This window comes from Somniosus microcephalus, chromosome 2 (genome assembly GCF_052327205.1).
Source record: "Somniosus microcephalus isolate GS21.2 chromosome 2, FLI_Smic_1.0, whole genome shotgun sequence".
NCBI classification, from domain to species: Eukaryota; Metazoa; Chordata; class Chondrichthyes; order Squaliformes; family Somniosidae; genus Somniosus; species Somniosus microcephalus.
In genome coordinates, this window is record NC_140988.1 from 347,879,494 (window position 1) to 347,896,322 (window position 16,829).

Here is a 16,829-nt window from a genome sequence, read left to right on the forward strand (position 1 = left end):
CACAAACATTAAATAAGACACTAGAAATATATAAGCCTGTTTAATTGTAGTAATTGAATATCATTGGCGCCGCTCCAAAGTATGTCCAGAATGGTTTTTGTAAGCTGGTAAGTGCAATGTTTTGGAAGCTGTACCTTTTGAAGCAAAGGGGAACTTGGTACCACAGTGGATTAACACACTCCTTTTACCACTAAGAACAGTATTTAAATTCAGCTAAAATTGATAGGTGAAAAGTTTCTTTGTCTGCCAGGGTCTGAATGTGGAATTAATTTTGGGAGTCTCGACTGGTCTCAATTTGATTAACAAGGAAGGACGATGGATTGTTGCTGCAGGAAATGGAAACATTCCCAATTACCTTTATAGAAGGTGGTCTTTTGAGGTTGGAGTTGAGGCATTCTGTTGGAGCAGACTGAAAGAGCTTTTGCTCTAAGAACATAAGAAATAGGAGCAGGAATAGGCCACTTGGCCCCTCGAGCCTGCTCCGCCATTCAATAAGATCATGGCTGATCTAGGGCTCAAAGCCACTTCCCAGCCCGCTCCCCATAACCCTTCACTCCCTCATCTTGCAAAAATTTGTCTATCTCCACCTTAAATGTATTTAATGACCCAGCCTCCACGGCTCTCTGGGGCAGAGAATTCCACAGATTTACGACCCTCTGAGAGAAGACATTCCTCCTCATCTCGGTTCTAAAAGGGCGACCCTTTATTCTGAAACTATGCCCCCAAGTTCTAGATTTCCCCATGAGGGGAAACATCCTCTCTGCATCTACCTTGTCGAGCCCCCTCAGTATCTTACATGTTTTGATAAGATCACTTCTCATTCTTCTAAATTCCAATGAGTATAGGCCCAGCCTGCTCAACCTTTCCTCATAAGTCAAACCCTCATCTCTGGAATTAACCTAGTGAATCGTCTCTGAACTGCCTCCAATGCAAGTATATCCTTCCTTAAATAAGGAGACCAAAACTGTACACAGTACTCAAGGTGTGGTCTCACCAATACCCTGTACAGTTGTAGCAGGACTTCCCTGCTTTTATACTCCAACCCCCTTGCAATAAAGGCCAACATTCCATTTGCCTTTTTGATTACTTGCTGTACCTGCATGCTAACTTTCTGTGTTTCATGCACAACGACCCCCAGGTCCTCTGAACTGTAGCATTTTGTAGTCTCTCTCTATATTTAAATAATAGTTTGCTTTTTTATTTTTCCTGCCAAAGTGGATAACCTCGCACTTTCCCACGTTATACTCCATCTGCCAAATGTTTGCCCACTCACTTAGCCTGTCTATATCCCTTTGCAGATTCTTTGAGTCCTCTGCACAACTTGCTTTCCCACCAATCTTTGTATCATCCGCAAACTTGGCTACATTACACTCGGTCCCTTCATCCAAGTCATTAATGTAGATTGTAAATAGTTGAGGCCCCAGCACCGATCCTTGTGGCACCCCACTAGTTACTGTTTGCCAACCAGAAAATGACCCATTTATCCCGACTCTCTGCTTTCTGTTAGTTAGCCAATTCTCTATCCATGCTAATATATTAACCCCAACTCCGCGAGCTCTTATCTTACGCAGTAACCTTTTATATGGCACCTTATCGAATGCCTTCTGGAAATCCAAATACACCACATCCACTGGCTCACCCTTGTCCACCCTGCTTGTTACATCCTCAAAGAACTCCAGCAAATTTGTTAAACATGATTTCCCTTTCCTAAAACCATGCTGACTCTGTTTGACTGCAGTATGTTTTTCTAAATGCCCTGCTGCTGTTTCTGGCTTGTGCTTTATTTTATTTGGTTGTACTTGATGGTGGAAAAGTGTACAAGGGCCTAGATTCTAAAGCACACTTGGGGCCACTTCATAGAATCATACAGCACAGAAGGAGGCCATTCGGCCCGTCATGTCTGTGCCGGCTTTTTGAAAGAGCTATCCAAATTAATCTCACTCCCCTGCTCTTTCCCCATAGCCCTGGAAATTTCAACTTATTCCATTCTAGTTACTTATGCAATTCACAAATTCCCCCCCCCCCCCCCCCTCGTTGTTACCAGATTCTGAAAATTGTTAATTTGGGCCCAATACAATAAGAGATGGCAATTTTTTCATAATTGATAATACTGGAAATGAAAAGAGAAAACTTGAGGCGATTTAGTTAAAATGTTAATGGCTGAGGCGAGTTGATAAAATTGATGCCGACATAGTTCACTATGGTGAAGGATTCAGATACCAGGACAGTTAGAAAGATGGGACGTCCGGTGGTGCCTTGCTACTCAATGTAAAAGAGTTGTGGAATAGGTTACCTGGGAAGAACACAAATGAGTTTGAGACAATTGGATATGTTTCTGGAGAGTGAAGTGTTTCAGAGATTATATTTAGTTTGTAGAGCTCTTGCATTTGAGTCGGAAGATTGTAGTTTAAGCCCCACTCTAGGGCTTGAGTGCATGATCTAGGACAACATTTCAATGCAGCACTGAGGGAGCACTGTATTGTCAAAAGTGTTGTCCTGCAAATGACTCGTTAAAGAGTCTCTGTCTGTTCTGCTGGTTCAGATTGACATGGCACTATTTGAAGAGTGGGGAGTACTCTTGGCGTTCTAGCCAACATTCCTCCCTCATCTGATTGCTGTTTTGGGATCTTGCTATGCATGAAATTGCCATTGGGTTTGCCTGTACAAAAATAATCGTATGTGAATTGTAATGTATATACCTTTTTAAGGGGGGAACTACTTTTTACAGCTCATGTATACTGTAGTACCGGCAGTGACCACACCTGTATGTAGTACGGAGTAGTAATCTGTACAGTCAGTTCCAGAGTGAGCCACGTTGAGTAAACACCTGTTGTACCGTTCTCCTGCAGTCTGTGTCTTACTACTGACGGACACAACATGAAGCACTTTGGAATGTTTCTAAGTAACGTGATAAGGTGTTCGATAATTGTAATGTAGGTGGGCTTGATCTATGAAAACGGGACAGATTTGTTGGGTCTAATGGCCTTTTCTTGTTTCTCTCAATTCATGGATATAGAAATGAAGATTTGATTGAATTAAGGAGAAGACTCGTGCTGAGTTATGATAGCACCGTGGTAGATTTGAGAGCTTCTTTAAATGGCCCAGAATTTGCGGTCAGCGGCGAAGGCGTTTGCTGCTGGCCCCGAAGAAAGCTGCCCATAAAGATCTCGTGATCTCTGTGGCGAGAAGTTCGGCTTTTCCAACGTTCAATCGAGACCAGTGCAGTTTAGTGGGGAATCCCGAGTGCGAACTGCTGTGTTATCAACAAGCTGTCTAAGCAGCCAATCACAATGCAGAATTCTCACAGACCGAGAACCAAGAAGTGAACAAGCTCCTTTTTATTCTGACTTTAGAGAGCAAAACAAAGATTGGGGCTCTCGCATGGGGAAAAGGTAAACCTGAAAAAAAGTTTGTTCATCTTTATTTAAAAAAAAGTATCTTAATTGTAATTTTTATTAAAATGGATAAATTTGACACTCCACAAAATTTAAAATTAGTTTTTCAGGGCCATAACGTTTGTTTAGCAGTCAATATGCTGTTAAAACCCCAGTTACACCTAATCCAACTAGGTCTAACTTTTAATGGGGTATTTAACAGCGACATTACCGCGGAAGAGCCAAAGTTTTTTTTAGTTTCACTGATTTCACTGATTGCTGGCTTGGGGGTGGGTGGGGGGCGGTTGCGCGGGGGAGGGCCACAGCGCAACCAGTGTTGGAGCAGTGAATGACTAACCGCAGCTTCAGGATTTCCATGATAGGATGTGCATGCACCAAATCCTGAAGTTGCGGTCAATTTCAAAGGGCACTGTTATTACCCACCGCAAATTCTGGGCTAATGTGTATTTTCAGTTCCAATGTTGTATTCACCTTTTAGTCTTTCACTAATGTTATATTATCTACTATACTATGCATGCCTGGTATTACTTTGAAAAATAAACCAATGAAGAATGACTGCTATCTGTAGTAGATAAAGTCCCCAGAACCTGTTGATTGAATTACTGCCATGTAACTTGCTGCTAATTTTAACTCTACCCTCCATAGGAGATGTTTATTCTTGTTTGCCAAAGCTGTTTGTTTTTACAGTGGACTCCCACCCCAGGTGAAGGCAGATGGCTTATATAAAAATTGAGGCATGTTGCATAATTTATACAGTTGCAACTATACCATCATGTGCTTCCAGTCTATTCCATTATACTAACCAGCATAATCCCGAGGTATGTTTAATGTATTGGCACTAGTATATTCCAGGAAACTTTGTACCAAAGCCAATATACTGCTTCTGTTATTGTATTAATTCATTCCATCAAATTGGTCTCCCGTGTATTTCATTCTGGTGTTCTCGCCAGATCCAACATAAGTTTGGAAGAACAAAATTTACAATTAGATTGCTGAGGTGTTTTTCACAGTTCGCTCAGCACTAAGCTTTACCTTAATACAAGTCGCAAGATTGTATAATGGTGAACATAAACTGAAGTCCCCACTGCTTATAACGGGTGTGTTCTTGCGAACATGATTGGCCCGCTATATGCGATGGCCAGTGTAACCTGACAGCCAAGGTCCTTGGGGGGGGGGGGGGCAGGCAACACGCTATGGGACCGTGCTATCTTCATCAGCTTTTCAGATTTACAATCTCTACAATTTGAAATAATCTACAAAGCACAATCGGTAGTGCAGACCTGCAATGCATGAGCTCTTGCATCATTTAATCCAATACACTGAGAACCTCTGATCCAATACTACGCAATTCAAAAGGGAGGTTTAATTTATATTGGCAAAACCTAATCATTTGAATGCAGGCAAATGACAAAACAACTGTCATGAAGAAAACGCTTAATTCAACTTGTGCATGTGCTGTTGCTAAAACAGACCCTCCATTTAAATCTGTTTTAATTAAGGGTTAAAGTGCTTTCATGCTGTTAGCATAGATTCTTGATTTTAGAAACCGCTTAATTTCAATTGTAACTTATTTTGAGCACTTGCAGATGTAAACCTCGTAGCTGAGAGAAATGTTAGAATGTACTTTCAAACTAGGCTATTTATTTCAGCTGATGGACTGTAGGCACACACATACTGGAAAAGTAAGAGTTCTCATTAATAAGGCTATTTTATTAATTTTTTATTACATTCAGTGCACCTTAATGAGGTGAGAGCTAGTGAGTTAACACAGTTGTTTCTGCCCGAAAGCAACAGAGCACTTAAGACGCTATAACAAGCAATTTTGAAATTGATGTTCATGCAAATGGGTAATGGTTATTGCTTTTTGACCGATATGAGATTGCCGCCATTTTAAATGTGAGCATTTTAAATGGAGGGTCTGCATTAGATTTGTCTGATATATTGTTGCAATTACACGCCCATAATGAGTCCCAGATTATGGTAGGACAATCGGGTAGAGGGACAACACTTCTGCCTTACAGGTTGACTTGAAGGAAGAAAATTTGAGGGGAAGAGAGCTTCTGTCTCTGAATCACAGTAGTTTTTCTTTACAATTATTATTTACCAAGGAAAAAAATTGAAGAGCAACTGATTCCATAACTACTCCTGTCAGGGTGTGCTTTTAATTGCTATTTTTGTATTGATAGACATCAAAATCAAAAATAAAGCAAACAAATATTTCTAGTAGAGCATAAAATAAGTAATGCTCTTGAAGCTCTGTGTCTTTCTCTGTTCCTGTCTTCTGATCACAGCAAGACCTGGACAAAATCCAGGCTTGGGCTGATGAGTGGCAAGTAACATTTGTGTCAGGCAATAACCATCTCCAACATGAGAGAGCCTAACCACCACCTCTTGACATTAATAGGCACATCAGGAACAGGAACAGGCCATTGTGCCCCTCAAGCCTGCTCTACCATTCAATTATATAATGGCTGATCCGCAGCTCAACTCCATTTTCCTGTCTTTGCCCTGTATCACTTGGTACCTGTACCTAAGAAGAATATAGCTCTGTCAGTCTTGAAAGCTCCAATTGTCCTAGCATACACAACCTTTTGGTGGAAGAGTGTTACACATTTCAACTACCCTTTGTGTGAAAATGTGCTTTCTGATTTTTCTCCTGAAAGGCTTAGTTCTAATTTTAAGATTATGCCCCTTTGTGCTTGACTCTCTCATTTGTATCTATCCTATCAAATCCTTTTAACATTTGAAACACCTCGATCAGATCACCCCTCAGTCTTCTGTACTCAAGGGAATACAAGCTAAGCCATTCAACCTGTCCACATAATTGAACCCTCTAAGCCCAGTATCATTCCAGTGTATCTGCACTCCTTGCACCCCCCCCCCCCACCCCCACAGGCCAATATATCCTTCCTGAGGGGCGATGGTCAAAACTTAACACAGTATTAAAAGGACGAGAAGCGCAGGGACGTGGGAACACCATCACCTCCGAGTTCCCCTCCAAGTCAAACACCATCCTGACTTGGACATATATCCTGTTCCTTATTTGTCGCTGGATCAAAGCCCTGGAACACTCTACCTAACAGCATTGTGGGAGTATCTTCACCACACAGACTGCAGCAGTTCAAGAAGGCCCACCACTGCTTTCTCTAGGGCAAATAGGACTGGGCAATAAATGCTGGCCTTGCTACCAATGCCCACATCCTGAGAATGAATTAAAAAAATTAACTGAAGAGGGTGCACATTGAGAGTGTTAGTTTGGATATAATTAAGCTGCTATTATATCATATAACAACTGATTATTTAGTTGGCAGAAGTTGTCAAAGAGGACAAAAAACCATGGTGTGTGTTTTATGAGCAGTACTAAGTTGCCAATATAGGAATAATGGATGAACTGATCATGTTGTAAAGATTAAAATTCATGTATTTTTTTTTCTTTTTATATGGCATTAGGACAAGATGTTGAGTTGTCAGGGACCTTGTCGCTTGTTCTGTCTCAGTGTTGCAAAAGAATAAAGGACACAGTTCAAAAACTGGCTTCCGACCACAAGGACATTCACTGCAGTGTTTCACGAGTAGGTAAAGCCATTGACCGGGTAAGTTCATGCCAGTTTCTGCTGACACTGTCCACAACTTTGTTCTAATAAGTTTGAGTTAGGTTAGTTCAGTAGTAAAATTGTGCATGTGATTTCTTTGATATGTTTAATATTATTGCCATAGATGACACTAGGCTTTAGGACACACCAATCCCTCATCAGGTAAAGTTTCTTCAGCCATTGAGCTCTTCTCCTGTGGAAATCCCACCCCAGCATCTCTTTACAGGAAACTCTTTTTTTATCCAGTACCGGCGTGGTGCCGGTTGATCAAAAAGTCCGGATTACAGAGAGGTATACTTACCAAGGTACGAGCGCCCCGTACACGGCCACAGGTGCAGGAGCCCAGGTTACACGGCCACAGATCCAGGAGTCCCTGTTGCACGACAACAGGTGCAGGAGTCCCGGTTACACGGCCACCGATCCAGGAACCCCGGTTACACGGCCACTAATATATAGTAAAACCTACCTGAACCTACTCCCGAATTTTGCCGGTTAAGAGAGATTTCCAGATATTTAGGTGCCGGTTAAAAGAGAGTTTCCTGTACTTCCTTCCGAAGCTTCCATAAGATTCTCCAACTATTCTTTTACCTCCAACCTGCTTTTTTTCTTCCCCCACCCCCGCTCCAGCTTGATGCCTTCTCTTTGTCCATATCTGGGATTGGGTTTGTACGAACTGCTGAATCTGTGTCTGAAGGAGCTGAATTAATATCGGCAGAGATGTAATCATTATTTTTGCTATTCTTTCTAGATTACTTTTAGTATTCTTTGTTTTCTGAAAATAGTCTTTCCTGTAAATCCTGTAAAAGGTGAAGAGGTCTCTCTTAGCTCAGTTTTTTTTGTCTGACCAGAATCTCCCCTCCACTCTGAGCTTGGCTGAGGACCTTTCTATCTCCTCGTGTCTTCACGATCCTGGCCCCTCAACCCCTCTTATACCAGGTCAAATAGTACCTGGATTTACAAGAAAATACAGAGTGAAAGACAGGAGAAAAACATCAGAGAATTCAAAAAGTAAAAAAAACAATGAGAGAAGAATGAAGAAAGTGTGTGAGGTGTACTGGCACACATACAGAAAGAGGGACAGAAAAAAACTAGAAACACATACAAACGTGAAATATCACCGGTATACCCGTAGAGTGAAAGGTGAAGAGGAAATGGGAAAAGACAGATTTGCAGAGTGAAACGGTGAGAAAGACTTGAAGATAGACAGATGGCGGCAAGAGTCTGACCACAGAGAAGTAAGGGAGACCCGAGAGAGTGAGAGAGATGCAAAAAATGTGCGAGTGGGTGACGAGCAGAGACAGTTATATGGAGAGGCATAAAAATTCTTTTCCCTGAGCAGTGCCACAGGATATCAACTAGTGTAAGTTTTAAAAATCTCAATCCTCAATCCTATGTGTAACCGTTATGATTCCATGTTTGCTTTCAGACTGTCCCTTAGCCTTCAAGGAAGCTTGGAATTAACACTTGGGTAGAATTTTCTGCCTGCGAACTACATGAAATTGTTCTCCAGTGAAATTAATGGAGAATGCTATCTGCAACCTATTGTCTCCTAAGTAAATTCCATCAGCTATTTAATGGATCACTAAAGTGAAATTTCATAAATGCTTGAATGGAAATGATATACAATATTTGCTCTTGTACTGACCCAGACACCATTTTAAACCATGAAACAGAGACCGGGAGAATACAGATTACCATTCTTTATGCTTTTCCTTTAACGAGTTAGTGTGAATCATGGATTGGAGGATAGCTAATGTAACCCCACTATTTAAAAAAGGTGGTAGAGAGAAAACGGGGAATTATAGACCGGTAAGCCTGACATCAGTTGTGGGGAAAATGCTAGAGTCCATTATAAAAGATGTAATAGCAGAGCACTTGGAAAGCAGTGACAGGATCGGACAAAGTCAACATGGATTTACAAAAGGTAAATCATGCTTGACTAATCTACTGGAATTTTTTGAGGATGTAACTGGTAGAATAGATAAGGGAGAACCAGTGGATGTGGTGAATTTGGATTTTCAGAAGGCTTTCGATAAGGTCCCGCATAAGAGATTAGCGTGCAAAGTTAAAGCACGTGGGATTGGGGGTAAGGTACTGTCTTGGATGGAGAATTGGTTGGCAGACAGGAAGCAAAGAGCTGGAATAAACGGGTCTTTTTCCGAGTGGCAGGCAGTGACTAGTGGGGTACCGCAGGGATCGGTGCTAGGACCCCAGCTGTTCACTATATATAAATGATCTAGACGAGGGAACTAGATGTAATATCTCCAAGTTTGCAGACGACACAAAGCTGGGTGCGCGTGTGTGCTGTGAGGAGGATGCAGAGAAACTCCAGTATGATTTGGACAGGTTGGGTGATTGGGCAGATGCATGGCAAATGCAGTATAATGTGGATAAATGCGAGGTTATCCACTTCGGTGGCAAAAACAGGAAGACAGATTATTATCTGAACGGCAATAGATTCGGAAAAGGGGAAGTGCAACGAGACCTGGGTGTCCTTGTGCACCAGTCGCTGAAGGTAAGCATGCAGGTGCAGCAGGCGGTTAAGAAGGCAAATGGTACGTTGGTCTTCATAGCGAGAGGATTCGAGTACAGGAGCAAGGATATCTTGCTGCAGTTGTACAAGGCCTTGGTGAGACCACACCTTGAGTGTGCAGTTTTGGTCGCCTTATCTGAGGAAGGATGTTCTTGTCATGGAGAGAGTGCAGCGAAGATTCACCAGGCTGATACTTAGGATGGCAGGAATGACGTATGAGGAGAGATATGGTCTATTAGGCTTATACTCGCTGGAGATTAGAAGAATGAGAGGGGATCTCATAGAATTTTATAAGTTTCAAACAGGACTAGACAGACTAGATGCAGGAAGGATGTTCCCGATGGCGGGGGAGTCCAGAACCAGGGGTCACAGTCTAAGGATAAGGGGTAAGCCATTTAGGACTGAGATGAGGAGGAATTTCTTCACCCAGAGAGTGGTGAACCTGTGGAATTCTCTACCACAGAAAGCAGTTGAGGCCAATTCATTAAATATATTCAAGAAGGAGTTAGATATATTTTTTAAGGCTAAAGGGATATGGGGAGAAAGCAGTGACAGGGTACTGAATTTGTATGATCAGTCATGATCTCATTAAATGGCGGAGCAGGCTCGAGGGGCTGAATGGCCTACTCCTGCTCTTATCTTCGATGAATCTTGTATAATTTTTGGCATATTAAATTATAACTAATCTTGAGATTTTTATGGCGTAAGTATCATAATTAATGGCCGCCTTATAATAAAGGGCAGAGAGAAGTACACGCTTTCAGACTAAATTGAGAGAATATTTGTTTTAAATATTGGGCCGAATCTTCCTGGAAAAATAACGGCATTCATGACGCACGCTGTTATCAATGCATGTATCGGCCAGCAAGTTCATTGGTAGAAGAGATATGCTGTGAGTTGTGAACCTCAATAACTTGCTGGTATTTACGGCGCATCGCCGCTTGCATTGCACAAACAGCAGCTCGCCCTAAACCTCCCCTTTATTTTTAAAAACTTGCTGGATTTGCACATTAATTGACCATTAAACTCGCCGCAGAAAGTTAGGGCTCATACTTAACAGCGTAAGTATCCTTTTAACAACATGATAATTGTTAATACAACGCCAATCAACCTCTCCCGCCCAGAAAGGGAACAATTTAAACCGTTGAGTCTTATTCCTGCATGTAGTTCATTTTTAAAGATTTAAAACATTTCAAATATAAAAAAAATTTCTTTTCCTTTCTGTCTCTTCTCTCTCTCTCTCTCTCTCTATCAATCCAGTGTTTCTTTCCCTCTTTATTTCTCTTTCTGAACATGATTTGACTCTAATTCACCCTCCTTCTCCGTCATTCCTCTGTTTCTTTCTCAATCCTTAAATCTAATTGGTTAAGGAGATAAGCTTCACTAAGGTCTTAGATGCCCCTTTGCCCTCACCGTGCCATTATCAGCTCGCACTTCCAGCAAGTTACAGCGCAAATTAAATTTGAGCTGAAGGGTGCAGAAAAAAGTTCAAATAATGGCGCACAGTTTGAGATGCTCCGCACCAGCAAGATTTGGCCCATTGTTTTTTGTGCACAACGGACCCAAAGGACCAATTGTTTGATTGTTTAAATATTTTGCTGTACGTTCAATTTTACTACAACCCCATCAAATTTTTGTTATCAAAATTATTAATTCATTTATAACCAGTGGATTTTCTTTTGAATGTCATGCCTGAATGTTACTGCAAGGTTACTCAAAGAAGAAAATAGACGGAAGGGAGAGATATCCTAATATTTAGTTACTGTATATATGGTTTAATTCTGTATTTACTGTAGTACCTTTGTCTTTTAATTGCTGTTCAATGTAATTTGAGAAACATCTTTTTAAATTGAGCTTTTTAATAGAATGGCGTAGTACCATTTTTCCATTACGAGACGTCAGAGTATTTAAAAATATACTTAAAAAACAGTGTGAACATATGAAGAACCAGTAGCAATATTGGTGTACAAACACTTGTGACATTCCTTTACCCACTATTCTAACAGGATGTTAACCGGTTTTAACCTGTTAAATTATTACTATTCAAAAAATAGCAAAGAAGTACCATCCAAACATATTAGGTGTTAATCCACTAATATTGCAAACAGTAATTTGTGGGTTTCGTATCATTTAGTTAATGGATACTGCACAAGCATTAAAAATAAAATCCTGGGTGATTATCTGTTAACTCACCATAAGCAAATCAGCAATCACACATTTTTGTTTGGTTGTTAACTGATTTAAGTTTTCAAGAGGTTTGTTGTACCCTGTTTAAAACTTATTTAAACATAATTATTTCAATTTGGTGTGTATTTTATTTAACTGCAGGCTTGCCTAAGACTACTAAAATATTCATATTTTATTTTGTTGCATAATAAATAGGGAGTCGGTTTGTTGGCTTTTTTTCTAGTCTTAAAAGTTATTTTGTTTCCTCTGCAATTTGCAGCACTGAAACCATATCTTTATCATTGGCATAACGAACATAGTATGTTTCTTTTGTTTAATTGTCCCCTCTCCCAAGGCGATCTATGCTGAGGCATAGTTCCAGGAACACTGATCATTCTCTGGCTCCTTGCCCAAATAGCCATTTTGCAGCTTTGATTGTGAGTGTTGCTCAGTTAGTTGTTGCAATGGCAGGGGTGGGGTGGGAGACTCTAAGGTAATTTTGGATGAATGATGTAAGATGGGCTGATTGGCCATCCTTATCTGTAATTATTTTGTGATCTTGTTGGCAGGCTAGTCAACAGCCCGGGAGGCGGGAAGGCAGAGTCTGGACATGATCCTATCCTCACCCAACACCTCCATGCACTTCCAGCATGTGTCATTGGGCAGTGATTAGTAGAGAGAACCCTGGTCAATTTTGGCTGTCTCTCACTTGGATACCAAGGCAAATAGCTGATATGCAACCAATATCAACTGACTTAGCACGGGCAGTTTGTATAGATTTCAAATTGAATAAACCCGTTGAACCATCAAGGAAGCTGCAATTTTTGTATATAAACTCCGACTGCTTTTTGGTGCATAGTCCTAAACAGAATTTTGATGTTTAAATTGAGTCACTGATAATGTTATTCCTAATGGCAAGTAACAATTATACTTCCAATTTTACAAAGATATACTGCTCTTTTATGAGTGGGAGACTTGCTGCGATGCCACTGCTGATTTTTGCCATCCTATTATTTATTTAGGCAAAGGGAAATACAATAAATCTCAATGGCATAACTTGAGAAATTAAATTCTGAGCCGCTGGCTGCTCTGTTGTGGAGATGATTCGGTTTTGTCACCACCTGGATTGCACTGTTCCCTCTGCCGAACTGCAGTGCATTCTGAATAGTGATATGGTTCGGCAGTACAGTGCTCCACAGTATTCGGGCTCATAAAATGCTTTAAAGGAAAAATATTATAATTTGTAAATTAATTTTTTTGGAAAAACTGAATGCAAAGTGAATGTTTATATCTTGATTTCCCCTCCCCCATTCATACCATCCCTAAATACCCCATTTTGTTGCTGTCTTCTGCTTTTGTTTAATTCCAGGTCTTTCGGCACGTTTCCCCATTCTTTATACTCACAGTAGATGCCAAATACTGCTCCTTTTATCCAAGAATGGGACAGAATTTTGCTACTAATCAGGTAACTTGGTTAATCACTTCCCACCCAAAAAGATTTTTCATTTTTGTGTAGCAGTGTTCATAAAACCTTATTTTATTAGTGCGCCCTGTTTGGCACTTTGCTTATAGCCCGGAGTCAGACATTGCACAGCCACTGTCTGACGGTTCTAGTCTACTTAGTTACATTGGCTGTTTTAATAGGTCATAATAGCCTGAGGTGGTAGGAGGTGCAAGCGTACCACACCCTCTGTTACCAACATATTGTTCAGATCAGAAATCTTGTAAGACTTTACACACGGAACTGCTTTACACTTTTCTGTGAATTTTGTACAAGGAGGGCTGAAAATGAAGTTGGATGATGTGTATATGTGCGTTTTTTTCCTCTGTCCTATTTTATTATCATATGCAGTGTAGCTCAGAGGTTAGCTGACTTCATTAGGAAAAATAGGTTCTTTTTGCTGCTGTAATTTATTGGCCCAAAATTTGCGATCGGCGGCTTCCCGCAGGCAGATGCCTCCGACCTGTTTAAAAAAAAAAAAAAAATCTACGTATTTACCTGGTGACCCGGGAGGTATGGGGGCTTGCAATCCTGAGCCTCTCCGGGTACGCGCGAGCAGAGGCCCACGTATCCCAGGGGTGCATGCGGTTCGCAAGTGCCCCGGGATCACATGGGCCAGCCCAACCAATAAAAGAAGGGGATCCCCATTCAAACTTATGGGAGTTCCCTACGTACGGAACTCCCGTAAGTATGAATGGGGATCACTTTAAAAAAAAATATACCAACACATGAAATAAATATTTTTTACATATTTATATATTTTAAATTAATTATTTACATATTTAAATCAATTAAAATGCCATTTAATTTAAATATTTTAAACAAATTTAATTTTTTGTCTTTTTTTATGTTTTAACAGGGCTAAAAATAAACTTACCTTATTGGACAGGGTTTTTAATGTATAAGTGATAACATTTTATTTTTCTATTTTTTTAAAACTCTTATGCTGGTAAAAGCAGGCCTTGCGTCTGCTTTTACCACATGTAAGAATTTCACAGGCATTCAGCGGGCGGAAGTTGGGCAAATAGCGCAACTCTCCCCCCGCAGAGGCCCATCTCCCACGGACGCGGAGGATCTGTCAAGAAGATTCTTGACAGATTGCAAGTTCCGGCTCAGGCTTCGCATGCCTAAACCCGGAATTTGCGCGGCCCCTACGGGCGCATATGCACCTTGTACACGCCCGTAGTGGTCGCAAAATACGGCCCATTGCGTCCTTTGAAGCAGCCAGTTAAAGTATAAAAAATTGAGACTGATGGGGCCAAAACTATAAATGTTCTTTTGAAATAAAAACATGCAAAACCTTGAGTAACACACAGGAAAAACAGATTAGTGAAGTTTGATAAGTCTACCAGATTACGATTTATTTAATCTTTTGCGGAGTTACTAATTTAGTTTAAGTGGAGACAATTTAGGAAATTTAACAGTTGTTAACTATACAAATGCTGGAGCAGCAGGGTGTAAAAATATGGGGGTAGATTTTCTGTCCATTTACGATGACTGGATATAAAATCTAGCCTTAACAGTTCTGTTTTGTTTTGGTAAGTGGTTTTTCTATTGACCACTAGCACTACGAAGTTATTTAGTAACTGTGTCTGTACATGAGTTATTGTCTTGTTAACACTATGTGAAGCTCCCCTTTTTGGCTAAATTTATACCATCGAGGGAAGAGAATACTCTGAGCATACAGATATAACTTACATAACATAAGCCGTAGGAGCAGGAGTAGGTCATTTGGCCCCTCGAGCCTGCTCCGCCATTCAATAAAATCATGGCTGATCTGATCTTGGCCTCAACTCCACTTCCCTGCCCGCTCCCCACATCGTTCAAAAATCTGTCTATCCCCACCTTAAATATATTCAATGATCCAGCCTCCACAGCTCTCTGGGGCAGAGAATTCCAAAGATTCACGACCCTCTGAGAGAAGAAATTCCTCCTCATTTCCAATTTAAAAGGGTGCCCCCTTATTCTGAAATTATGCCCCCTAGTTCTAGATTCCCCGACGAGGGGAAACCTCCACTCTGCATCTACCCTGTCAAGCCCCTTCAGAATCTTATATGTTTCAATAAGATCCCCTCTCATTCTTCTAAACTCCAACAAGTATAGGCCCAACCTGCTCAATCTTTCTTCATAAGATAACCCCTTCATCTCTGGAATCAACCTCGTGAACCTTCTCTGAACTGCCTCCAATGCAAATATATCCTTCCTTAAATAAGGAGACCAAAACTGTACCCAGTACTCCAGGTGTGGTCTCACCAATGCCCTGTACAGTTGTAACAGGACTTCCCTACTTTTATACTCCATTTCCTTTGCAATAAAGGCCAACACTCCATTTGCCTTCCTAATTACTTGCTGAACCTGCATGCTAACTTTTTGTGATTCACGTACAAAGGTTCCCCCCCCCCCCCCCCCCAGATCCCTCTGTACCTCAGCATTTTGTAATCTCTCCCCATTTAAATAATAATTTGCTTTTTTATTTTTCCTGCCAAAGTGGATAATTTCGCATTGTCCCACATTAAACTCCATCTGCCAGATTTTTGCCCACTCACTTAGCCTATCTATATCCCTTTGGAGATTCTTTGCATCCTCCACACAATTTGCCTTCCCACCTATCTTTGTATCATCAGCAAATTTGGTTATATTACACTCGGTCCCTTCATCCAAGTCATTAATATGGATAGCAGATAAGGGAATTAGGGGTTACAGGGAGAGGGCAGGGAAGTGGACGTGAGTCTAGATTCGGATCAGCCATGATCCTATTGAATGGCGGAGCAGGCCCGAGGGGCCGTATGGCCTACTCCTGCTCCTACTTCTTATGTTCTTGTAAATAATTGAGGCCCCAGCACTGATCCCTGCAGCACCCCACTAGTTACAGTTTGCCAACCTGAAAATAACCCATTTATCCCGACTCTCTGTTTTCTGTTAGTTAGCCAATCCTCTATCCATGCTAATATATTATCCCCAACCCCGTGAGCTCTTATCTTGTGTAGTAACCTTTCATGTGGCACTTTATCGAATGCCTTCTGAAAATCCAAATATACCACATCTACTGGTTCCCCTTTATCCACCCTGCGCGTTACATCCACAAAGAATTCCAGCAAATTTGTCAAACATGATTTCCCTTTCATAAAACCATGCTGACTCTGCTTGACTATATTATGATTTTCTGAATGTCCTGCTACCACTTCCTTAATGATGGACTCTAGCATTTTCCCAGTGACATGTTAGGCTAACTGGTCGATAGTGGTCTGCTTTCTGTCTCCCTCCTTTCTTAAATAACTTGTGAAAGAAAAATAGTTTCTTGTGCAGCATGCAATAGATAGGTGGAAATCTAAAGTAGGAAAAGAATATCCTTGCCCCATCTTATTTCTCATCTACATGCTGCCTCTTAGCCACATCATCCGAAGAAATGATGTCAGGTTCTGTATGTACGCTAATGACACCCAGCTCTACCTCACCACCATCTCTCTGTCTCGTCCCCTCTAAATTGTCAGACTGCTTGTCTGACTTAGTCCTGAATGAGCTGAAATTTCCTCCAATTAAACATTGGGCAGACCGAAGCCATTGTCTTTGGTCCACGTCACAAACTCCGTTCCCTAGCCACCGATTTCATTCCCCTCCCTCGCATCTGTCTCGGGACAACC

The 16,829-nt window shown here is 41.1% G+C and overlaps 1 protein-coding gene across 2 annotated transcripts in view; it reads left to right on the forward strand.

Moving 5' to 3' along the window:
• Positions 1-16,829, forward strand: part of LOC147123669 (E3 ubiquitin-protein ligase RMND5A) — a 62,283-nt gene that overhangs the window by 22,230 nt on the left and 23,224 nt on the right. Inside the window, exons 2-3 of one of the 2 annotated variants that reach the window (XM_085975502.1) lie at positions 6,846-6,988; positions 13,057-13,152. In XM_085975502.1, the coding sequence (XP_085831628.1) occupies positions 6,846-6,988; positions 13,057-13,152 (239 nt within the window). The remainder of the gene's footprint in view (positions 1-6,845; positions 6,989-13,056; positions 13,153-16,829) is intronic. The other variant, XM_085975503.1, reaches the window with a different exon arrangement.